Source organism: Epargyreus clarus, unplaced genomic scaffold (assembly GCF_041222505.1).
Source record: "Epargyreus clarus isolate Ecla_fem2 unplaced genomic scaffold, WU_Ecla_fem_2.2 ptg000025l, whole genome shotgun sequence".
NCBI classification, from domain to species: Eukaryota; Metazoa; Arthropoda; class Insecta; order Lepidoptera; family Hesperiidae; genus Epargyreus; species Epargyreus clarus.
The window spans coordinates 61,138-88,041 of NW_027332232.1; the positions used below are offsets into that span (position 1 = coordinate 61,138).

The window sequence follows — 26,904 nt, forward strand, 5'->3', positions numbered from 1 at the left end:
TTTGGATGATAACAATATCACAGTTTTTAAATATTGCATTAAATTTCATTAAAATAATAAGTCACTCATTTGAACTGTAATAACAGAAGGTATGTGAAGTGGGGATGACATCAAGGCGGCGCTCGAGTTTGTAGAGAGCGGCATTCTGGCCGGAGACTTCAGCGAGAGCAGTCGAATAACGGAGATGTGAACGGAAATGTGGGTAAATAACTTGCAAGTAAAATCAACTTACATCTGGGGATATTATTAATAAGTGGGTTTTATTTATATTTAACCAATGACATTAGGTAATACATCTATGTATTTAACTGAAGAACTATGTTACATCAAATTGAAATGAGACAAAAAATGTTTTTAATCGCATATGTTTGTTTGTGTGTCGCATAGATAATGTTATTGTATGTTATTATATATTCGATGACACGGGGAGCTTTTTGATATATTGCGGCGGGAAGGAAAGCCAAACGAGAAAGCAAACAACAATACATTTTACTTATATATATATGTTTATTTTTACTTTAATTACAATCTAAATTGGTTATTAACACGTTTTTTTCTTTTAAGAGGGGAAGGGGTAATCTTGTGTCTCCTCTATATCTTACTCTTCTTTGTCACTTGCGTAACCTTTGTATATATTTGACAACAAATGATAACAAAGTTAGTGTCATACCAGTATTCAAGTTTATTATTTCACCACCGTATAACCGTCCTTACAGTATTATACAGGCTATGTATATTTGGTTTGTCTTTTTACGTTCTTGTTACACTATTCGCAGGAGCGAGGACTGGAGAGGCTTGGATGGCCGCCGAATATGCGGGAGCAGGGGGGAGTGCGGTCAGGGGGAGAGCGGTGGGAGGTAGGGGGAGAGCGGTGGGGGGTGCGGGGAGAGCGGGCACGGCGGAGGGGCGGGGGCGCCGCGCGCGCAGCACGGCGTCGCGCACGCGGTCCCACACGAGCGGGTCGTCGGCGTGCACGTACGTCTTTGTGATTAGATACGCGCGCAGCTCCGGGTCCTCCTTCGCCACACACACCACATCGCCGCGCAGCAGCAGGATCACGCGGTCCAGCGCGTGCGCCGCGCGGAACTCCATCTTGCCCCACTTTGATTCGAGGAACTCCCGTGACATCACGACGATCGTGCGCCGCGTCTCGCTCACCGAGCGGGCGATCTGCTCCGTGATCATCCCGCCGATCTCCCAGTCGCGGGAGTGCACACACAGCCGCAGCGGCCGCCGCCCGCCCTCGAGCTCCGGCACGAGCTTGTCCTGCACAAAGTCCTCATCACGATGCGTGAACGACACAAATGCGTCGTATGCTTCCTCGAGTCCGGCGGGATCTGGAGGCTCTTCGAATAGGAAGTTGAGCGCTTCGTACCTGCGGAGCACGAGACGGATTTCGATGGAGAATATGAACGCGAGTACGGCGAGCGCGCCCAGTATTAGCCCGAACACCGTAATTGAGATCCCGATCACGAGCGCGTTGCGCATCGCGCACAGTCGCATTGCGGTTAAGCCCTCCACCGGACTGCCGTCTTGACACCGTAGTTGGACGCCGTCCTCCAGATGCTCCCAGTGTCGCTCCAGCGTCGATATAGAGTCACTACGATCACAGTCGCAAACGAATTTGTTTCCGGCGAGTCGGACTGTAGCGTTCGCCTCGAGCAAAGAAATCGGCGCCATAGTTAGGTTGTTATTGCTCAGATCAACCGTAACGTTGTCGAATCGGCCGAGTGCTCGCGGTGCGACGGTCACGCCGAGGCCGGAGAGGTCGACGAAACGGACCTCCGGCGGCAGTCCGGTGAGGTGTGCGGGGACGGAGAAGAAGCGCAGCTGCACAGCTCGCAGCGGCGCTATCGACTGCAGCGTGCGCGGGGTCGCGGTGCAGTTGAGCTCCAAGCGCTTGATATCGGGGTACAGGGTGCAGGCGCAGTACGCGGGGCAGGGAGGACTATCCAGCGTGCAGTACAGTTCAGCGATCGGCACGTTGCTTAACAACACGTCGTGCAACGATGCAGGGGCGGCGCAATGAGGTACCGATAACTCGAAACGTGTGATGAAAGCATTCTCATTGAGTGCTCTCACAAAATTATATATGTTGCAGTCGCAGATAAATGGGTTGTTGTTCAGTAGCAACAGTGTCTTTCTGAGGTCGGTGTCCATGCTTTGTCGTAAATCAATAATTGTGCTCGTACCTTTAAACATTAAGTCGGAATCCTGTAATAGAAAATATTTATTCAGCTTTTCGTGTTTATATTCCGGTTTGAATTACTGTAAATGTAAATAAAAATGGAACAATTTGTTATAGGTACAGTTTTATTACTAAGTTTTTAATAGCGTATTTAAGTTTCTAATTGCACTAATTGTTTCTGTATGTATGACAGCAGTAGGAAGCGAGCTGCAGTTTGCCTGGTGGTCTGTGGTAATTGTCACTATTTGCCATTTAAAATCAACCTCAGTTAACGCCATTTAAAATTAGATAAGTACCTGATACTCATACGGACTGATATAAGTGCCCCTCCCTTACGCTTGAAACCAGGATATAGCGTTTACCACTATTGTTAAAAGTTAGACAGAAATAGATGAGGTGCCATTACCTCCGGAGTTGAATCCCGAAGGTTTCTAAATATTTTACAAATTCAAAATTAGATATTTTGAAGTCACTTACGCCTAGATATGACAAAAAGCGTTCCGTATTCAAATTGTCACTGACCGATACCGAAGTGATGACGTTGTGTGAGAGGTCGAGAGTTTTCAAGAAGGACAAGTGCTCGAAGACCGCCAAGTCGGCGCTCACCAACGCGTTGTGTGCCAGCAGTAGATGCTCCAAGCGGTGTAATGGTTGGAATAGTTTTCTGTAGAACATATTGATTATACTTAATTAGTGACCTAAACTGGTTTCTTAACCGAAGTCAAAACCGAAAACGAACCTTCGTTTTCCACTCTACAGAGCTTTTTACCTATATTTCACGCGAAAGACTGTCAGGTGAGTACTTAGATATCCAGACTAGGTGATGACTAGACTAGTGGATCACACGAAATCTCCGCGATGGAGTTGAGGATTTCCGCACCTCAGTTGGTTTCCATCTTAATACGCTTATTCCTGTCATTAGTGGCCATTAGTGACCTAAGGCCTAATCTTTCCCATTCTGAGAAGAGAACTGTGCCCAGCAGTTGGCCAGTAATTGGTTGATGATGAAGAGTTGTTCATTTGGACATCTTCTGGTGCACCTCACATGCAAAGCCATTGCAGTAAGTCTATATTTCGCTAAGGTCTCTAGCAAGTTTACGATTTTCCCGCCAGATTGCGCTCATGGACGGCTGAGATTTAAGCTTAGTGTGCCCCGTGAGACTGGTCAAATAAAGACTGATTTGATTTGATTCGAGACACTGTTCTTTCTCCTACACTATTCATTTTGCATATAACATGCCATAAATCAGGGCGGCAGAACCATTGAGCCTATGAAGCAGCATAGTTCCCGCGTTTTGCCGACTTTAAAATGCTAATAATAAGTATAAAGGACATTAAAAGATTTTTTAATCTTATGAAATGGCATAACTTGGCTATGAAACGAAAACGAAAAACGTAAGTGGCAGTCGATACTTACGGTTCCAGCTGCTTTAAATAATTGTAAGTCAAGTTAAGCTTCGTGATATTTTCCGTTGCTTCAAAAATATCGGTTGGCAAAAACTCGATGACATTATCACTCAAATCGAGGTTCTCCAGCTTGTTTGCATTTTTAAACAGGTTGCAGGGTAACGTCTGCATGCGATTTCGCGCCAGAATTAGGTTCCGCAAGTTTATCTGCGTGGCGAGTAACTCTGCGGGCAGCTCGGTCAGCTGGTTGTCCCTCAGCGACAGAGTTGCGAGCCCTGACGACCCGCGCAGCAAGTCCGCCGGCACCGCCCTCACGCCGCACGATACTATGTTCAGCGTCTCAAGCTCGGAGAACTCGAAGAATGTACCGGCTTCCAGACGAAGCTCTGACATGTTCTCGTTGGTGATCGTTACCTGCAAAAGTTTGACAATCCACGGCAAAAATCGTTGATAAAACGCACCGATTGAGAATGAGATCTCTTGGAGAAATGTGAAATATTATGCCTGCTCCCCGGCCATGATCATCTAGTCCGGCGAGAGATCTTCATTTGTCATATATGGATATTTAAGTATATTGCTCCCGAGAGAAATACTTTCAGATTTGTCTACGGCTGTATCATATCCATTATAAAATATAAACACGCTGTTTTATTCTGTATTTATATGGTAACTCACATTTCTTAAATATTGCAGACCGTATATCGGTTCGCGGGACAAGTATTGCAGTTGGTGGTCGGACAACACTAGCTCTCTTAATAGTGGCGTCGGAAGCAGCAAATTCGGAGGCAACGATTTCATTGCTTTGGAGCTCAGATATAGGTCTGTCAAACTCGATAAATCTGCCAAAAAATAATAACGATTACGTGCAGGTAATATGGCTGAGTAATATTTATGCATAGATTTGTAATAAGCTTATCCGCTTAACCCGCGTTCGTGACCTCTACATCGCAACCTTTTCCTGTCCACTTCACTTCAAGTACGCTGACGAGCTGATAAGACTACAGACTATTTCTTATTTGAGAAATAATTCTTGACTTTGTACAGAAGCGCGCAGTGCGAATCATCGATGACCTCTGATCGATGATATCTGATCGGTTAGAGTACTAAAGCCTGCGGAGGGACATTGGTTCCCTCTGTGTGTTCTACCGGCTTTACAATGGTGAGTGTTTCAAGGAACTCTTCGATCTGGTGCCTACATCACCCTTCCTCCTCGCACCACTCGCCGAAGGTTCAGGTTCCATCCATATCAACTGGACTTTATGGCGCAGATCGTCCAAATTAAAGGTAAGTTATCTAAGTATACGAGTACAATTTCAACCCAGTCGAAACTGTCCGACCGAAGTGACACTATGATATCTGATAGACTTCACGATTGTTTAGAGATTAACATAGTAATAGAAACATTTAAGCCAGTGATTACCTCTATTCATTTATATATTTGATTCAACAAATGTGGCTCAACGATGTACTGAAGCTCAAGTAGACAAGAAACGCGTGCTACGAGTAGTTACGGTGCTAGGGAAACGAACTCATTTCGAAAGATCACGAACGAATGCTTCGGTTGTGCCGAAAGGTTCTGCTGGTTTTGGTCTAAACTGAAACATTGACTGAAATCTTTTTTTCGGCCGAAACTTGCTCGGAACAATATGCTCATTTACTTATTAATATTATTATTATTGTCTTACATAGGAATGCACTGCTATTCAATTGTTCAATGGTATTTCCCTTCAGCCCAAGGCGTTCTAAGTTCGACAGTCCTTCAAAAGCTCCATCGGAAACGTCGACCAAGTCATGTAGCTCCAGATCTTGCAGGTGTTCGAGTGCAGGCGGCCAGCGCCCCGACAGCCGCACGTTCCTCAAATGCAGCGTCCTGAGCCGCGGCTGCGTGGCGAGCGCCACGTACGGCACCTCGCGGACAGTTGCGTTCTCAGCTGCACAAGTATTCAACAGTTCTATTAGAAACGTGTCAGTGAAAAATGTCTATAACATATTTGTAAAAATTTTAATAATTTCAACTTTTTAGAATGGGGTCTTAGTCGGTAATTAGAACTAGAAATATAATTATTTTTATAGTTTACTCGATGTGCCCCGCGGTTTCTATCAACAAAAAACATCTATCAATGTCATGTACAAAAAATCGTCAAGACTAAATTTTCATTGAAGTGTGCCTTCCGGGGTCCCTAAATTTAATTTCAAGGTCTTCATATAACAAATGCACGTTAGATAATACAAAAACGCAAATTTTACTTGCCTCCCAAAATCTGTCACCATAGGCGCCCCAGAAAGGCCCTTAAGCCTAAGCCGGGATTATCGATTTATTGTAATTAATTATAAGTTATTGTTCTCATGTAAAGGCAGTGATAGCCTAGTGGTTAAGAAACTCGGTCTCTAGATCGAGGGGTCCGAGGTTCAAATCCCAGGCACCCACCTCTGATTTTTCGAGTGCGTATTAGAAATTAATTATCACTTTCTAAAACGGTAAAGGAATACATCGTGAGGAAACCTGCTTACCTGAGAGATATATAAAACAAAAAAAAAATCTCAAACGTATGTGAAGTCTACCAATACGTACTTGGCCAGCGCGGTGGACTATGGCCTAATCCTTCTCATTCTGAGAGGAGACCTGTGCCCAGCAGTGGGACAGTACCTAATGGGTTGATGATGATGTTCTCATGTAAGTGACAATTGTCTTCTATGAGAAATAAAGATCGTTAAATCTAAATTAAGCTGCAAGCTTATAATTCTAGAATGTGACAGTACACGCAATCCTTCAATTTTGATTCCGTGAGAAAAAAAAAACAAAAAGATGAGAGGTGTCAAGGGACACACGGATGGAACGAAGTTCCTTTCGAATAATTAGTGATGGAAAAGTAATAAAATTTTATTTCTTTTAAGTTATAATAATTAGAGATGCGCCGAATATTCGTTTGGTTATTCGTTATTCGGTTTTCGGCGTATTCGGCATCTTTTTTGCTATTTGTATTCGGCCGAATTATTCGGTTTTGGTGCCGAATATATTCGGTTCGAGTAGGTATGTCTATTTTCGTGTATACACGACACGGTACATTACTAAAACACAAAACTTCTTATGTAAGATTTATGTTATATTTTAAGTCAAAGAAATCCTATGACAAATTTAATAACATAAAGCAATTAAACTTCAAATCAACATTTACTTTGAAACCTCAAAAGAACATATTTATTACTTACGAGCTGTGCCCCGCGGTTAAGACCCGCGTTAAAAGTGTAAATACTCTGAAGTTTTCATGGGATTTAACTTTTTTGCGCTTATCCCTAATTCTTTTTCCAAAATTAATGTAGCCTATGTTACTGTCTATAACATCAGCTAATTGCCAGTGAAAGTCCCATCAAAATCAGTACAGCCATTTTAAAGATTAGCCGGAACAAACCAAAATTGAAATAATATTTTTTTCGTTCTAAGTACCGTATTTACCGTATATTTTATATTTTCCTTTTATGTTTTATGCTCTTAGTAAAATGTTGTTATTTTGACATTACAAACAGACACTTAAATTTTAATTATTTGTATAGATTCTATAGTTAGTATAGTCAACATTTATTTTAAACCTCAAATCAGTATTTCTTTTTACAACTTAAATCAAAGTTTTAATGAACACAGGTAACTGGCAAATTGACAATAATGGACACTATAAAAGAAATATTAGAACCTGTTTACGCGGCAAAACAATGAATTGGTAAACCGAATAATTCGGCCGAATATCCGGTTCGGTAAAAGTTAAACCGAATAATATTCGGTATTCGGTTATTCGCTGAACCCACTATTCGGCGCATCTCTAATAATAATATTTTTTTTTATTATTCAATATGACTTTCAGAAAATATTCTATATGAATCTATTTTGATTAAATGAGATTTGATTAATATTATTATAGTATATAGTATAGTATAGTATAGAAGTATAGATAGTATAGATGTGCTATTGTGTAGTATTGCTAACCTTTGTAAGTTAAATTAATTGCGGAGAAATTAAGGCCGGCGAGATGTTCAGGGCGCAGCTCTGTAGGCACGTCATACAGATACAGGCGAAGATAATGCGGCTGGAACGGAAGCAAGCAGCTCAGTGGCTCTTGCAGCTCGCAGCGTTGCATCAATATATCCCAATACATCCACTGACGCTCGGCCGACCGGCTGTCCGCGTAGACCTTTGCGAGCACCGGCTGCAGCTCATCGCACCGGTAACCCCCGACGTGGCCAATAGCGTCTGGCTGTATGGCAGATATCACCATTGTTAATTATCTTTGTAATATAGGAGTAGCAGACGAGCATGCAGTCCATCTGATAGTAAGTGGCTACTGCCTATGGACATCTGTAATCAACCTTAGATAGGATTAAAATCCTGAGGTCGGCCATAGATGCCGCTACCCCCGAGGCCTAAGCTGGAACGCCTTGGATAAGTATGCCCCTCTAACTACATCCTTCAAACCAGAACACAGCAGTGTCTTTACTGTTGTTATTAGGTAGAAATACTTAAGTGTGACGGTGGTGCCGCCGGAGTCGAACCACAAAGAGTTCAACCACCTTGGTACATTCATTAAATCGTTTATTTAGATTTACCCAACATAGAAGTATAAAGTTTTTCGAGGGTATGCAGATATGTATATCGCAATTAAGAGGCCATGTGTGTCTTATGACAAATAAAGATTGACAAAGATTGACTGTAGACACAATATTGACGTACCAGGCACTCCATGCTGATGTTGTCGATGGATAAATTAAGATTACTGATGGTGATTGTGAGGCGGGCGGCAGGCAGCGAGCAGCGCACGCTCGTGACATCCTCCTGGCGTGACGACCACTCGCAACCCATTTTCGCCCACTCGGGCAGCAGCCTGTAATAAAAGGTAGACCTGAGTCGATCGATCATTTCTTAAAACCCGGGTTGAAAACGATCCGTTTGAATTTTCATCGGATCAAAAGATTCAATGGATTCGGAGAATAAGTGGGGCGAGGGGAATGGTGAATTTTCATCTTCTTTCTTAAATATCTTTAAAATTATGTATTGTAGAACTATAACAAAATTTATATTTGAGTTCCCTATAACATAAATACTTATTCTATACGATTTGCATATTATTTTTTATATTTTTCTTTTTACTCCCCAATAGTACAACTTAAATTCACAATTCTGTTGTTTACGTTAGACCTTCGTCTTTGGTTCATGGAAACGTATATAATAAGTACCAAATTCCAACTTATTTAGTTCAGTAGCTTAGGAGCAAAATGGTAGTAGTGAGAAGCCAGGCTCAATATCAAAAATCACTAATGTTATCATCGTTAATAAGAAGCTTGGATATTAACGATATCACATTTTTATAACGTTACATTAAAGTATTATGTGACTCATTTGACACTACAGTTTAAAAACAGATGCGGGTAGGTGAAGTGGGGACGACACCTTGGCGGCGCTCGAATTAACAGAGAGCGACATTCTGGTCGGAGACTTCAGCAAGAACAGTCGAATAACGGAGATACTTGTGTAGTTATAATACTTCTAATCACTAGTGTGAACTTACTTACGTATAGTTATTACATCGTTACTCTGTACCTTTTATGTGACTATAAGATTACACGCCTTCAAGACCTTCAAGATGACTATCATTTAATACTAAATATCTGATTCTACCACCATCAGTCTTGACGACGAACGGCGGCGAAAAAAAGGTGTAGCTACTTAAGTCAGTTTGATCTCAACATAGATATACTGACTTATACAGGGTGAATTTTTCAAATGGGCCTTCAGGGCCAAATCCGAAACTATACAGATTAGCGAAAAATGCTGAAAAGAGTTACAAGGCCGATTTTGACAAAAACTAAAACTGCATCATTACTTTTTACCCGACTGCCAAGGAAGGGTTATGTTTTTCGCGCGTATCTTGTATGTTTGTCTTTCTTTATTTGATCCGATCTAACAAACGGCTGGATGAATTTCAACAGTTAAGGTGTCATTATATTTGTCTCAATGACCCGAGTGTCCTTAGATAGGTGTTAGAAAAAGAAAAACAAAATGGCGGATTTTCGGCGCGAAATAGTAACACATTTAAAAAAAAAAGTTAACCAAACCTATCGAGTAGGGTATCAAATGAAAGGAAATTAAACGGAGATTATAAAAACATATTTGTATATATATAAAACAGCAAGGTGACTGACTGACTGACTAACTAAATTACTTTTTAATTTTTCAGAAATCAACGTACAGCCTAAACCAAGGACCTTACAGTCCTGTAATTTTGCACATAGGTTCTCTATATAGCGTTAATAAATACTAAGAAAGGCCTTTTGGAAATTCTACCCTTAAGAGGGTAAAATAGGGGAAAACAGTTTTTTTGAAATCCTTTAATTTTGAAGCAAACACTATGAAATTTTGTATCAGGCTTGTTGGATAAAAATAATTAAATTCATCCTCTAACAAGGTAAAATAATGAACGAAACTTTGATTTACTGAAGTTATATAATTTATAGACCGTAAATGGTGGATTTTTTCGCGAAATAGTAACACGTTTTAAAAAATGTTAACCAAACCTATCGAGTAGGGTGTCAAAATAAAGAAATTTAAGAGGAGATTACACATACATTACATAATTTATCTTATACATAAATCCTCGTGTTAGTTACCGTACTCCTCCGAAACGGCTTCACCGATTTTCACCAAATTTTATATACATATTCAGTATGTCTGAGAATCGGCCACTATCTATTTTTTTTACCCCTAAGTGATAAGAGTTGTTCACCCTTAACATTTTTTTATTTATATGGCAACACAACGTTTGCCGGGTCAGCTAGTACATATACATTCGTATATACACATCGGGATGACTGTCTGACTAAATGAGTGAGTTGCTGTGCCAGAGATCAACGCAAAGGGAAACCGCTGAACTTATGCGTGCTGGAATTTTACACATAGGTTCTTTACATAGCGTAAATGAGCACTACAAGGATAAAATAGGATAATATTGTTTGAACATTTTTTGTTTTTGAAGCAGACACCTACTTTGAAACTTTGTATTTGGTTTTCTGGATAAAAATAATGAAATGCCTGTTTCACTGCTTTTGGAAATTCTATTTCAGCCTTTTTGGTGCAGTCGGGTTTTTGATTTTTTAAATTAATTACTTGTTTAAATATCTTTTTCTCTAGCCGGGTTTCGAACGAGTTCATTTTGAAAAAAAGCACACCCTGTATTATTCCATCATCAGATAGTGTCGCTTCTAAGGATCAAATTCTGGGACGCAATGATAAATGAAAAACTAAAGGAAAAGCCTTAATTTGAATAAAATACATACTTTTTTCATATTAATGTGGCAGTAAAGTTTCCACCGTTTATTAACTTAAACATTTCGCGTATTAACTAATGTTTCAAACCATTCGACAGCGGTTGTTTTGTTCTCCAAGAATTTGTATTTGTGTGTGGCATCTGTAGACGCGGCACTGACACGCAGCTGTGAATACTGCAACGATCTTACCGCTGTTGAGTTGGCTCGGTTACCGCCTGCTCCAGCCTGACCGCTTGCTGCAGCGTGAGCGCCAACACAAGCACCGGCAGCCAGCACCGCATGTTACTGTCGCTCCCACTCCGCTCTAGGGATGGGACAACGAATAAAAAGTATATTCAATTATAATTCATTTTGATACATAAAGTCAAAATTGCCTGTGACACAATTTTGTCATGAAATTTGTTCTCTAATTATTGCAATTGCGAGCATAACTCAGGGACATGGGAACCTCACCCACAATAACAAATATTTTATGTGTATTTAGGGACACATAGGGACAAGGTCACATTATAATTATTAACGATATTTTTTCACATCTCTATTCCACTTTGTTTCGCGCCACTTCAAGGCGCTTCGCTATGCTTCTCACCTTCTTCCCTGGTTCCTCCATTTCAGAGGCACTACAGAACCGAGGAAGTCCCAACATTATCCTAAGAATATTGTTATACTGGACACGCTGGGCATTCATTTACTTTCTGGTATAGTTAACCAATAGATGGCCCGTGTAAAAGCTCTGCCAATATGCTTTGAAGAGCGTTATTTTCACTTCATTAGAGCAGCAAGTAGTCTACTCTAACCTAACCTAACCTAACAGCCAATGACCTACGCTCCCTTTTAAAATATATATTGTCCTTGAAGTCACCGGTAAGGAAAAGCCCCAAATATTTATATTTATGGACTCGGTTTATTATTTTGCCATTTAAATGTATTTGAGTTGCGAGTTGTGTAATTTCATAATTATATTTCCTAATTTAATAATAATGATGTCCTGGAATTAGCTGATATGGAGTTTTCAGGCAATATTTACCTGTTTACAGTAACTTATTTATGAAACAAGGAAAACTTTGTTCAAATAGAATTTATGTAATTTAATTATTCTCTAATTTAATGTTTTATAAAAAAAATCATGTAATTAGTGTTTTAACAAATAAATATATTTGACTATAGCAAAGTTCCATTTGGGGTTGCAAAAGTCAGAGGACCAACAAACACACACACACATACATCGTGCAACATAGTTACAAAACTTGTCATCTCAGAATAAGAATGAGAATCTCATAATGGGAAGGATTAGGCCATAGTCCACCGCGCTGGTCAAGTGCGTATTGGTAGACTTCACATACCTTTGAGATTTTTTTGATAAATCTTTCCGGTGAGCAGGTTTCCTCGCGTTGCTTTCCTTCACCGTTTAAGCAAATGACAATTAATTTTTAATACGCACATAACTTAAGGAAAATCAGATGTGCGTGCCTGGGTTTGGAAACTCGGACCTCTCGATCGATAGACAGAGTTTGTTAACCACTAGGCTGTCACTGCAAATAATTGTACTCTGGACGATAAGTAATTTACCAACTTACGTACTTATTTTGTAGTGAATGCTCCGGCTCTTGTGTATTGAGAGGCGTGTTACTTGTATGATGTCTTTAATATAACTCTCTTAATACTAAGCTTAACCTAACTTATATAACTACGAGTCCTACACACAATACACCTCCACGGGTTATTGAAAAAAAAATTAAAATTACGATTATTTTTTTTCACACTACAAAATTTAAAAAAAACAGTAGGATGGTGCAATATGCGTTAAGACTACTAACATATCTTGTTCTTACTATCAAAATAAACAATATAATTAAAAAAACCTTAACTTAAAATTATTTTATACTGCTAATTTATGTAAATCTAACATTAATAATTAGTAACTTAATTTTAGAAGTCAAATCCGGAAAAAATTTCAAGTCATATTCATTTTTACACATTTACTTATGTTACGCTGTCATTTTATGCGTATTATCATATATTCTTAGGCACCAATAATCAAATCCGAGTTAATATGTAGTTACTTATATCATTTCCAGTTATATAATTCAATTCCATAATTATCGCAGTCTTTCTCCTTTCCTACATTTATATTTTTCAATACTATCTCCTTATATCTTTATTACATTTTAACATCGTATTCATTTCTTTTCACATTTTCTTTTATTCCTATCGTACGTACTAGGGTTATTTTCCCTTAATGATTACAATATTTTATTCCCTCTAAGACTAAGAAATAGTAATTCTTATTTCAGTGTCCCAACCATCATTTCTTTCACGTATACGACTTGCGTAACTACATGATCAAGAACATAGCATAAGGAGGGTTAAGTTCGCTCTTCCTACAGTATTCAACTCTTTCAAATCATTTCATTATTCTTTCATAAATCTCTACCTCTGGATTTCTTTAACACAGACGGCTCGCGTACAGTATGATCAAGATTTCCCAACACAATATATTATTTCTTTCACTCATAGAATTCTACTACTATTCCTCTCATAAAACCAACTTAAATAAAACTTATACAACACACAATATTTCAAACGCATGTTAATACTTTCTTAATCCTCGGGGGATCAATCCCAATCGTTACCAAAAGTACTAACTTACGAATGGAATCCTTCCTAATTTCTCGTACTTACATTCTTGTCATAATTATTCAGTATCAATCAATATACTTCAAAGACAATAATCATTTACATACAGTCATAGTTTTCTAAACATGTACCTTTAATTTTTATAGACATAACTCATAAAAACATTAATAACATAAATTAAAATTAACAGAAGAAAGCTAAATTCATAACAACCTGATTATTAAAATAAACAAAGGAACATATTAAACAAGTGTGCATGTAAAACAAAACTGCATCGGCATTGCATCACTCTTGCAATCCGAAACTAACACATTCCATTCCCATAAAGGATGGATAATAAGACTCGTAACGAACTATTTGCAAGTAAGCGTAATTAGAACGCGGATTGTCTGAAACTACTGTTACTATCTGGGTTTACTTATTACTTTACAACATTAAATCAATTTCTTAAACAAAATGTATGAAATGTGGTTTGTAAAACATTCAAAATAAAAAAAAATACTATGCAAATAATAACATAGTATCTAACTTGAAATTATTAATAGTCTAACTGTAGGTACAATAAATATTATTTATATGATTAAAAACTATAATTTTGCAACAATTAATTAAACTTTGACTAATATTTAACACATACACAAACAGAAAATTTGGTTTTTATACTCATATTTAATTTATATATTACTACACAATTTACTTTCTTTTAATTTACATTTATGCTGTTTTGTTAGAGGTACCTGCTGTATATGTCTGTAACCAGTGTTGTCGTGTCCAGTTCTCTTGAGCCGATCTTTTACGCCAAGGATTCTCACAAGGGCTGGTCTTCGTCGGCAGTAAAATTACTCTGACCGGTGTCCATTGATGATGAAGAGTAGATCTTCTTTTGGTAGTCTTCTTGATGTTTGGTCTTCCTTTTAAGATGATCGAGGACCTCGAAGACATTTTTCTCTTTATTTTATGTTTTTCACGGTCACGATGTTCAGTTAATCTATTTTTTGTCTTCTTCCATGACTTCATGACGGAACTTCTTTGTTCATCTTAGTTATTTTTCTCATTGTTTGATATAATTTTCTTCCACAAAAAAGAACTTCTTTCTTCATTTTGTTTTTTTTTCTTTTCCTCGTGATCTTCAATTTTTCTTAACTTTTTTCCCTTCTTCTATATCAGAAAACTTCTTTCATCTTCAAGCTTAATTTAAAATTTTTCTTCTTCGTTTCGAACGCCTCCCAGTGCGCGTGCAACGTGGCAGCGCCACACGCGCACCGGCCGGGCAGGGTCGCCATGTAGTGTTGTAGCAGGCTCGTGTGTATTGAGAGGCGTGTTACTTGTATCATGTCTTTAATATAACTCTCTTAATACTAAGCTTAACCTAACTTATATAACTATGAGTCCTACACACACTACAATTTATCCACTAGCGAACGTTCTCGGCAAACGATGGAAGCAGAAACTTTATATTCAATGTTATTTCTCCACCACCATAATCTTAGATTATCTAGTTGGAGTCGGTTTTATTTATAAAATACAGCTGAAAAGTCGCGTCGCCGGCGTCGTTCCTTGCAAGTTTTATTTTAATAATTAATAAATCTATATTACTGTTTTACAACTGCACGTACTCGTAAGTTGTGACTTACTGAACTCGTTATTCATCGAATATCAAATACACATTACACATCCAGCTAAGTTTTCCTTAATATTTTGACGACGGGAGGCGCCGTACCGGATCGCCACGTCGGGTTTCAGATTCAATCCCCCGTTGTCCATTGAGCGCTTTTGTAGTCCAATATGCACATTTTTATTTTATTATTTTAAATCACATATCACAAAATATAAACACTGTTATTAGTATATTTTTTTTTTATTATAGTATCACACGTTTGAACGCAGTAATTTTTGAGTGACGTCATACATGTCCTGTGTTGATAACTATTTGCATATAAAGTTATTATTTAATGTTTTCCGGTTTTATCGCTACATCATGGGAAGTGAAATCAAACTCATCTTGTAGGTCTTGAAGTCATGTAATAATATAGTCACATAAACGGTACAGAGTAACGATATAACAATTATACGTAAGTAAGTTCACACTAGTGATTAGAAGTATTATAACTACACAAGTATCTCCGTTATTCGACTGCTCTTGCTGAAGTCTCCGACCAGAATGTCGCTCTCTGTTAATTCGAGCGCCGCCAAGGTGTCGTCCCCACTTCACCTACCCGCATCTGTTTTTAAACTGTAGTATCAAATGAGTCACTTATTACTTTAATGTAACGTTATAAAAATGTGATATCGTTAATATCCAAGCTTCTTATTAACGACGATAACATTCGGCCGTCCTGCTCACACGTTCGTCCTCGATCGTGTATGGTCTGATGCAAGAGCTGCAAAAGAAAACCAGTTGTTTAATGCCTAAGTCCAGAAGAGTTACACATTTTCTTGTAATACCGACTCGCACGTAAGAGGCCCGAACTGTTTATCAAAAACATGGCTTAAACTCTACGCATTTTCTTGCAATACCGACTCGCATGTAAAAAGCCCGAACTGTTGATCCGAACCAAGGCTTAAACTAGGTGATGTTCATATAGAATCACACTAGTTGTGTATTACCTAGGTTATAAATCTGCCCCAACAGTGTTCACCACGGATTTCTGTTGCAGGCATAGTTCATAAGGACTCTTTACATAAATGTCATATGCGCGACAGGTATTGAAGCGAATGCATTAGACCATTGTTAAATAATAAAACACACGGTTTAAACTAGGTGATGTTCATATAGGATCACTCTAGTCATGTATCACCGCAGTTTTTATACCTTGTTTACGATAACATTCGGCCAGTGCTCAACTCAAATTTACTCTAAAAATGCAATATTCACTCAATGTAATACATCCACCCAACATACATACATACATACACCCAACCATATGCATCACCAAGAGACACCCGCGAACATTACACTGCTCGAGGCATCTGCACTAATCCATCTTAACTACAGATAAATAAAAATCAAACTAAAAAAAATTTCCTACACCTACAGTAATGACAACATCTAGCTGCCCACTTTACTTATGTCTGGATTCTAAGTCCAATAGTTAAATCTCCAACAACTATTGATTCGATAAAGTTACGCATCAGAATAACGACGTTAATCTTATTAGTCCATTTCGGAATGCTCAACAACCTGTTCAATAACTGTTATACTGATAGATAGATAGATCTATAGTTGGCCACTAAATGAATCTGTGCGACTCAAAATACTATTATAAAATTATTTTATTACTACTTAGTACTTCTTTTAATTATTACAATGTTATTTTATACAAATAGTTGCCTTTCCAATGTACGTCTTTTATCAACTGATGAAGCAGTATCAAAATAATAATATATCGTGAATATTTGAAATGAATGATATCAAAGTTAAAGACTAAATAATGGTAAACTAACCATGAATTTCACACAATATAACACGTATAAGTTGTATGAACCCAATTTTTTTACGTTATTTATCACAAATTCAAATTATTTCTTTCAAAGTAGGGCCACATAACCCACTTTTGAAAGTCAGAAAGAAATTTCATTACATTAAATTGAATTTATATTCAGTTATAATAATACATACTATTACATGAATTTCAAAATTTAATTAACAAAGCAAAGGACCCATGCGTTCACGTCAGCGACATACTTGTCAATTGTGTATGGCTTAACTACTTAACTTTTTTTTTTTTATTTCACCAAAAGTTTTAAATTAAGATTCCCATAAGGAAGTTATAGTTTGGGCTATTTTACTGTAAAAGTTATGCATTATACTAAGGAAGATTTGCTAGACTTTACGCAAACGTCGTTTTTAAAAAAAAATCAAATAATGTTATGGAAAGAATAAACACATTAAAATGGTCCGTTAATCTAAACGGAGTTTAAACAGACCTTGTCTTACATTGAGTTCCTCGGAAGCGGATTTTTTTTTCCGTAGGTAGTTATCAAACGGATAGTGTTATTGAATACACACTCGTAAACTACCTACCAAGAAAAATGACTTCAGAAACCGGCCATTATTTAACTATACTTATTTGTGTCTACAACTGATAAAAGATTTTTTTTAAACACGCTTTTATTTTTGCCACGCTTTTATTAACTTGACCTGTATGTATGTAACGGAATATTTGAATTCGATTTTTACCTACTTTGAACGGTCAGATTTATTTAAAAATTTTGAAATACCTATGACATGACATGATTTTAATAATCTTGTCTGATTCTAATTTTGTCTCATCACGATCGTCAGATTTAAAACTATAACTGTTTTACATAACATGTGGCTCCTTATCAATCACAACCTAAAATTTCTATGACCTGAAAAAGGTCTATTAAAGTTGATCATGATTTTATGCCAGCCAGCCAAACAAACAGTTAGTCAAACTATCTTATGATACACCTTATTACCGAACAATTCATATTTATTATATATATTTCAAACGCCTCGGCTTCACCTGACTTTTATATAGTTTGTAATAAAAATTATATTAGTGCGTAATATCTATATAGATTATATTAATATAATATGTATCATTTACAACCAACACTCTCAAGGAGATGCTCGATGTTTCTATAGAGAAAACCTAGACATGACGCAATTGTGAACCGTATGAAATTTATATGAAAAGTAAATTATTGTATAAGAAAATCCCATCGAAATGTACCTATGCTTTTATTTGATTACATTATTATTCATTTGGCTATGATATACATATAATAAGAATGAAATCTTCACGTGTTTACATCGAATATATTTGAAAAAGAAAAATTGTCTGTCGGTTTGTATATTTGAAAATGCATTAAAACCAAAACTACGAAGTTGATGTCAAAAGTATACATTTTTTTTAAAAAACATTACATGACCAGGTAATGGACAATTCCAAATTACTAACGTACTCCGTGATCTTGACAGAGGGCATTGTATAATTCAAATTATATTTTGAATCCACATGAACAAAGTCGCAGGCAAGACTCGTTTTAAAAATGCAATTCAAATTATATTTTGAATCCACATGAACAAAGTCGCAGGCAAGACTCGTTTTAAAAATGCAATTCAAATTATATTCTGACTCCACATGAACAAAGTCGCAGGCAAGACTCATTTTAAATATGGTATACAAGAGACTATCTAAATTTATGTAGGCTTCAGTGACCGTTTCTCACTTAATACGTATAATAACTTAATTGCTGTAACTTGTAAATAGAACTAAGCTCAAGTTATAAAAGCATCAATTTATTATTATTATTATTATTATTTTACTTAAAATAATTTATTCTCAATCCCATACAAAGTGGATCCCGTTTATCATTTCGTAAATGGCTCACATAATTAATAATATCGATAGTCTAAGCGTCTCAACGTTTAAGGTACAAACTTCATTTACCAGTATTTGATAGTGCCCAATTTTCAAACCAAAAGGACGTGTAATGTGTCAAATTCAAATTGAAATTTAAAGATTTAAAATTACGAGATGTAAAGAAATATTAATACAAAACGAAACGTTGCATACTAAATTTAAAACAGACATTTAATATTATGTATAAGTGAGTCAGTCTGAAGTAGAATGGGAGATAAGAGAGATATTTTTATATATAATATTCCAAAGACCGCTGCGCATAAGTTTCTCAGTTTTCTTATAGATCATTAACTAATGTGCCTTTATACTTTATGGGAGTCAAAACACAGTAGTACACAGTACTGCGTGAATTCGCCTAGAATTGATGGAAATCTAAATTTGGCAACGTACGTATGCTTCTTTCATAACAATTACGTATCAAGTATATGAAATCAAAAGGAAACTTTCATTGATTTATAAAATGAAAATGTGAACAATGTAGATGTGAATGCAAGTTTATTTTTAAATATAGTCAATTAATATCCAAAAAAAAAAAAACAATAAACCTTAAACTCATTTACCATTTCCCTCCTGGGTACACTCAGCCACTCAATACCGTGGTCGTGATACTTTTTTGCAGGCAGTTAAATATGTACCACGTAGATATTATACATTTCTGTACAATTATGAATAATCAAAATTTTGCAACTTAATAAACGTGTCACTTATATCAAGTAGGTATACTGTACTCTGTAACTGCGTTTGTTGCTACCGCATAGTCCCTTCCATACAATAAAAACAAACGCATATACGTAAACCCCGTTTGAAACATTAAAAGTTATCAAAAATAAATTCAAATCTAACCTGTATGCAATTTCTGGCGTACATTAGCCTATATTAACAACCATTAGGTTCCCATATCTATAAAGCCTCACATTTACGATTAAAGATCCTTAAAATATTTTCATAAGTACGTGTATTTCTATATATTTCAAAGTAGGTGTAACTTTAGAACAATTAGGATTTACTTTTTACACCACAGAATTTAACCAAATGGACAGATTTACCACAAGAACTGCCTTGCAAAATTACTTTTAGACACTTCTTCACAGAAAATGCACTTATTTTGAAGTAAACACCTCAGTTTACAATGTTAACAAGTAATTTGATAAGAGTAAAGTTTGTTCACAAAATTTAAGTATATCATTTTCAGAGGGTATTAACATTTCATTGAATTACTAGTCTCAATCTATCCATTTTCTTAATTCAAATGAGTTTTCCCTTACATCAACGACATTATCTACCCCCATTTTTACTTATTCTACCAAGATGAATTCACATATGACATAATAATGTTTTAACTCACGGTTTTTATTCCTGTGTCAAGTATGTTCGTACTTACGAATCGCCGTCCATGATTGTGAGCTGGTTCTTGTACACTTCTGATGAAATCAAACTCATCTTGTAGGTCTTGAAGTCATGTAATAATATAGTCACATAAACGGTACAGAGTAACGATATAACAATTATACGTAAGTAAGTTCACACTAGTGATTAGAAGTATTATAACTACACAAGTATCTCCGTTATTCGACTGCTCTTGCTGAAGTCTCCGACCAGAATGTCGCTCTCTGTTAATTCGAGCGCCGCCAAGGTGTCGTCCCCACTTCACCTACCCGCATCTGTTTTTAAACTGTAGTATCAAATGAGTCACTTATTACTTTAATGTAACGTTATAAAAATGTGATATCGTTAATATCCAAGCTTCTTATTAACGACGATAACAGAAGGCTGAATAATTTTATAGATATTTCCTCGAGCTATTTTGCAAAAACAGTAATATAAACATATCAGATAGTGTTTGTTTCTGTTCCAAAATGTGTGAAAATACGAAAAATCTGATTTAGGATTATGAGAAAAAGATAAAGTGTCTCCAACATCGAAATAACATTTGCATTTACTGTCTATATATATGAAATCGATTATCTATCTATATAATAATATAGGAAATCTATTATTTATCTATCTATAGATAGTCGTCACAATTTAATAGGCCCATTTTGACACATGCCATCCTAATGTCATTAAAGTTTTGAACTAACTTTGTATGAACTTATATCACGTAATTGGAAAGTCAATTACTTCTAAACATACAATAACGCAATAATTTGCAAACACGAGTAATTAATGAAATTTATAAATTGGATTACACATTTGTTTCAGTTAAAAAGTGTCCAGAAACCAATTTATCCGAAAAAGTCACACAGGGCGTCTTTGCAATGTTATGTCAGTCGGATAATTGGTCCGGTTACGCCCATTTCCGGCTACAGCTTGCGGCTTCAAACCATTCGGAAGAAACCATAATCGATTAAGTTTAAAATAATCGAAACTTGGAATTACCAATAATTAATTATTTATCCTTTTTTCATCATAACAACAATAAAATAATTGAGACTTAGTAAGTTAAACTTTAGTTAACTTTAACTTAGTAGTTTAAACTTAGTTACTTTAGTAAATAAATATTTAAATAAATGTTGGTTTAGTACATAGTTCTGAAGTCGGCGTTTAATGTTGTATGTATGTTTCGTTGGTTGACAGCGTAAATAGTTCCCGTACGGTTCCCATGTTTATGTTTTTGTTTTGATTTTCACACACCAAGGAATTGTTATGATTTTTGCATAGTGGGAACTTTATGGGTCAGAGAATAAAATAGATTGCTTTTTACCCGGAAATTGGACGGTTCCTACGGAATAGTGGAAATAATAATTATTGTATCCTACATGAAACTTATATTTTAAAGTAGTTTCATAACAGTAACATTAATTAGAGTTTTAATGTACTCGTATGTTTCTCAAAAAAACATGACCAATTTAGGTACACAGTGACGGTTTCGGGTCTAGAATAGAGCTACGGTATCCCCTGCCTGTCGTAAGAGGCGACTAAAAGGGGGCTTCCGGGGTTGCGGGCGGCAAGAGTGGGAGCTCGAACCGTCCGGAGAGCAACCCCGGGAAGGACGGCGGCATGTGTGGTCGCGTGCCGTCGTAAACACTAGGTGTGCGGGAGGAGCGTAAAGTGCTCCCGGGACAGAGCCCGATCGGAGCATCGTGCTCGGAGGACTCCGTTTGTGTTCCATTGGAGATCCCGGAGTTCTCCACCAAGCGCTGAGGACGGCCACCGGGGGGGTTTTAGTGCGGTAAAAATCCCACATAACCCGGCGTCGCTCCCTCGTCGACGGGTACCTTTTGAAGGTTTCCCCCTCGAAAACAAAAAAAAATAAATAAAAAAGGTACACAGTGACAAAAAAAAAATATGTAAAAAAAAATTGTTATTAAATATTAATGCAACTTTATCGTTAAAATTGTTAAAGCTACAAATTTACAGTTATTTGTATGTCATGTCATTTTTTTACGCAGGCGAAACCGCGGGTTCTGCTAGTTGTTAGATAAGTCGTCATGTCTCGCAACTGCTTAGTCACATTTAAATTGTTATTTCGAACCGTCGATAGTGATTTAAATGCCTGCCTGCTCGGAGATCGAACCTGGAACCTAGCCTGGCGACCGATACCCTATGCGGATTTTCGCAATAAATAAATAATAATTGGTCAAGTGCGAATTGAACACATACTGAGGGTTCCGTACCATCATTTTCATTTTTATTTTGTAGGTTTACTATTACAGCAACTATAGAAGTACATGTATTATGAAAACTTAAAGTGTCTACCTTTTAGGGTTCAATAGTTAAACCGAAAAACGACCTTTATAAAAAAATCTATAAGGCTTCAAGAGATAGAGCACCGTGACAGACGGTCTGACAGCGGAGGCTTAGTAATAGGATCCCGTTTTTATCTTTTCCATACAGAACGCTAAAAACTCAAACAGGATATGAATTCGATGATTAATAACGAGTTTTATGCAGTGACAACAAAAGACAGTCTATTAAGAATCTTCGTGGCAGTTGGCGGTATGTCTGTGCTGTGTTTTGTGGTTTACTATCGGAGACTGTTTGTTAATGGAGTTTCAAACTGAGGACTGAATTGAAACGCCTCGGGGAAGTACGTCTGCCTTACCCTACTCTCCAAACCAGAACACAGCGCTGCTGTCATTAGGCAGGTCTAGGTGTGGCAGTGATGCTTCCGGAGACATACCACAAAGCGTTCTACACCTTCAAAAGTAAGTAAACCAACATTTATATCTACAACTTATAATTCATTTATAAACAAACTAGCTGACCCGGTAAAATTTGTACCGCCTCAAAATCTATTTATCAAATATATTTCATATAAAATATAGCCTATGTTACTCGTAGATAATGTAGCTTTCGAATAGTGAAAGAATTTTAAAATCGGTCCAGTAGTTTTTGAGCCTATTTATTACAACCAAACAAACAAAGTTTTCCTTTATAATATTAGTGTAGATTAAAGGTATCCAGCATAAATAAATAAGTTTAACTTTTAGGGTTTTGTACCCAAGGGTAATACGGAATAGGGTTGTTGCGAATATCAGCATCAGCATCAGCATCCGCTGATTATCAGCTTTCTTTTAAATATCAGCATCCGCATCCGCAACAAAAGATGCTGATATTTAATGCTGATATTGAAATTGTAACGTGTTCGTTGAAGGCGGGACCGAGCTTAAATCACGTGGAGTTTTAGCTAATCACAGAAGTTTATAAACACAAGTTGTCATCAAACAATCATTCGATTGTATTGACAACGTAATTTGGTCAGACATCAATAACTTTCGATCATAGTTCAATCAATCAATAACAGAATTATGTATTCAGTTCATAATGCCACATCCAGTGAAATGTGCAATATGACCAAATATTTCGTTATTGAACAAAGATACGACACAGTGTAGTTTTTGTAAAAAAAAATTAACAAATAAATGCCGACTTCTGTGTCACTGCAGAGTGGAGGGTAGTGGATGTTGGTTTGGTTCTGAAGTCGGTGCTAAATATATTTTGTTGAGCGCCGGCTTCGGAGATATGTGCTGAGCCAAAATTTGTTTCAGTTGATTTTTGCTTTGTAGTGACATGGAAGTCGATTGTATTTTTTAATTAATTTTTTTTTCACCTTTTTTAGTGATGACATACTAAAAATCTTACAAATGCACTAGTCGCCCTTACGATTTTTGAAAGTTCCCCTCGATTTCTCTGGTCTGCCATCATCAGACCCTTATTTTCTTATAATGGAACTACTTTGGAAATATCTTTTTTTCCAACAAAATAAAAATCATCCAGTTCGGTTCATAAACGACGAAGTTATCCGAACAAACATAAAAAAGACTAATATACGGTAGAATTGAGAAACCGCCTCATTTTGTGAAGTTGGTTAAAATACTATTCTCGTAAGGGACGTACAAATACCTCAGTATAAAATATATTTATATTTAGTATTTTTAAATATCAGCATCAGCATCAGCATCAGCTGATATTAATCTGAAAAAATCAGCATCAGCATCAGCAACAGCTGATCTAGTAAAAACCTGCATCAGCAACAACCCTGATACGGAACCCTATTATTATGCCTTCGCTTTCTGTCCGTCTGTTACAGGGCTCTATCTCCTGAACCCTCCTATATAATAAATAATTATAGTTCAAGAAACTAAAAAAACACGCTTTTATGATAAAATCAACTAAAAAGTAGAAAATAATTTTCAATCTAGGAATCAATTAAGGAACAGTAAATAGTATAATTGTGGAAAAAGTGTGGGGTGCTCCATTTAGGTCCTAGGCTCCAGGGTCGAAAAGCACCCCACACTTTTTCCACAATTATACTATTTACTGTTCCTTAATTGATTCCTAGATTGAAAATTATTTTCTACTTTTTAGTTGATTTTATCATAAAAGCGTGTTTTTTTAGTTTTTTGAACTATAATTATTTATTAATTTTTAGTATTTCTCGTTATAGCGACCACCATTATTCATCGTTTGTAAAAAATCAAGTGTCTATCTATTACGATTTAAGAGATAAAGCCCAACGACAGACGAACAGACCGCAGAGGGTTTCGTTTTAACCTTTGAGTACGAAATCCTAAAAATCATTCTACAAGAGGGCATTATAGATATGTTTCAGAACATTTGAGTTATAGGGAAATAACATTATTATTTTCTAAACTAAAAATCACGATATAAAAGTTACGCCTATTGAAACTAAATAGCAATAATTATTTTCAATCTAAAGTTGCGATGAACTTTGCTGAAGGTGCTTGAACAATCTCGCCTCGAAAATCGTTAATCCTGAGGATGTTGATAAGGACAATGGTACAAATTTATTAATGTTTAAAATATTCAATTGTCATCGGTCCTTAATAAGTATGCCAAATTTCGAGTTAATCCGACGTTTTGAAGGGGGTTAAAATCATGTTCAAAGATTCCGTTACATACTAACATACCAACATACATACGTCTGAAGCTAATAAAAGCGTGTTAAAAAGCTATTACTTTAGCTTATATCATTCTGAGAATTATACAACAGACATAAAATCTCGTTTTTGCACACTTACCTATATATTAAGAAATCCGGTACTAGAGACGCGTAAAGGTCACACAGACGAATATAATTATGTTTTTGTTCGGTATGTCCGTGTTCAACACATGCGCGTGCCTAAAGATGATTCATGACTAAGTAGCATGTTATAGAGTTTAATCTATGTCACAGTGCACGTTGTTTGACACCGGTTTACAACACACGTTACGGTCGCACTAGAGACCCGTGAGGTGCCGGCGTAGAAGCCCCAGGCGTAAAGCTACTAGAGATGTGCCGAGTCAGGTTGACTCGAGTCAGTACTCGAGTACTTACATAAACTCGCATACTCGAGTACCAATAGTGATACTCGAGTACCAGTGATACTCGAATACTGACGATACTCGTAAACTACAACTACTACTCGTACAAGTAAAAACTTGTTTAATTTTGTGTAGTTCTTTATGAGTACTAAAGTACTCGAATACCAAAAATGCTCGACTCGGCACATCATTAAAAGCCACCTCTTATCCCCCCGCGGGTATCGTCAGAGCCGGCGGAGGTATCCGGTGCAGCCCAAACATACACCAGTAGTTTATGGATATCATTTTTTAAATTTACAGTATAAAATATAGTAATAATAATTTAAATTTATAAAATAATAGTACATTTTTTTTAATTTATATTTTAAAATATAATAGTATATGATTAACATAATGTCGGATTTCACATTTGTAGGCATTTTTTAAACACGACTGAAACCATGTTCACCGGGTCATCTAGTTAAATTATATAATTATAATATACTTGTAACACTGTTAATTAATTACATAGTTTTTAATGTGTTCACATATAATGAATATAAAATTTATTATCATTTGATTACAGTAAATAGTTAATGGTGGTCATTCTGTTTAGTTACAAGCTAATAATAAATATATAATTGATTAGAAAGAAACTACTTGTAGGTAGGTAAAAAGTAAAAAAAAAATATTTTTCAAACATTACCTTGAATTACGATATGTTTGATAAAGACATTTTACTTGCTGGCAATCCCGACTGCCCGTGGCCAGCGGCATGCAAAACGATGATTCCTTCACCGTTACGATAAGTGATAATTATATAATACGCACATAACTTTGAAGAATCAGAGGCGCGCGCCTGGTTCGAACCTCGGACCATGATTCACGGCCAGAGTTTCAACCACTACGCTAATATAATGCATACAACACTAATTAAGTTTTATTAAAGTTTTCCTCATTTAGTAAATAAGTACATAATTGTATACAGGCAAATGTTGCTTATAAAGTCTCCGTAGGCGGTATTTACTAATCGTTATTTATTAATGCGAAATTATTATTGTACGTGCACTTTGTAAATGTTCATTTTTGTAAACGGGATTGCAGAACCAACCAAGACAACGAGGTGCGAAGCGGAGTGAAGCGACGTGAAGCGCAGCAGAGCGGAGTGGGAGCGACAGCAACATGCGGTGCTGGTTGCCGACGCTGGCGCTAGCGCTGCAA

General features: G+C 36.7%; 1 protein-coding gene across 3 annotated transcripts; it reads right to left on the reverse strand.

The window, feature by feature from the left end:
* Window positions 1–479: 479 nt before the first annotated feature.
* On the reverse strand, window positions 480–26,554 carry LOC140752801 (uncharacterized). Of its 3 annotated transcripts, none has more exons than XM_073087151.1 (9): window positions 26,390–26,554; window positions 11,096–11,210; window positions 8,316–8,466; window positions 7,575–7,842; window positions 5,281–5,526; window positions 4,271–4,434; window positions 3,606–4,009; window positions 2,711–2,852; window positions 480–2,214 (listed from the first exon to the last, which is right to left on the reverse strand). In XM_073087151.1, exons 2-9 carry the CDS (start codon window positions 11,185–11,187, stop codon window positions 751–753), a joined length of 2,931 nt encoding a protein of 976 aa, XP_072943252.1. In that variant the 5' UTR covers window positions 11,188–11,210; window positions 26,390–26,554; the 3' UTR covers window positions 480–750. The 3 variants fall into 3 exon arrangements, with proteins under 3 accessions (XP_072943252.1, XP_072943251.1, XP_072943253.1); XM_073087150.1 differs by lacking the exon at window positions 26,390–26,554 and adding an exon at window positions 25,422–25,649; XM_073087152.1 differs by lacking the exon at window positions 26,390–26,554 and adding an exon at window positions 12,488–15,450.
* Between the last annotated feature and the right edge of the window lie 350 nt (window positions 26,555–26,904).

Bases quoted from the DNA above. Each gene is read 5' to 3' on its own strand.
- LOC140752801 (XM_073087151.1), bottom strand. From the start codon at position 11,187: ATGCGGTGCTGGCTGCCGGTGCTTGTGTTGGCGCTCACGCTGCAGCAA. The intron at 8,467-11,095 runs GTAAGATCGTTG...CTTTTATTACAG, and splicing joins ACCGAGCCAACTCAACAGCG to GCTGCTGCCCGAGTGGGCGA. The intron at 4,010-4,270 runs GTGAGTTACCAT...AAACTTTTGCAG, and splicing joins GTCTGCAATATTTAAGAAAT to GTAACGATCACCAACGAGAA.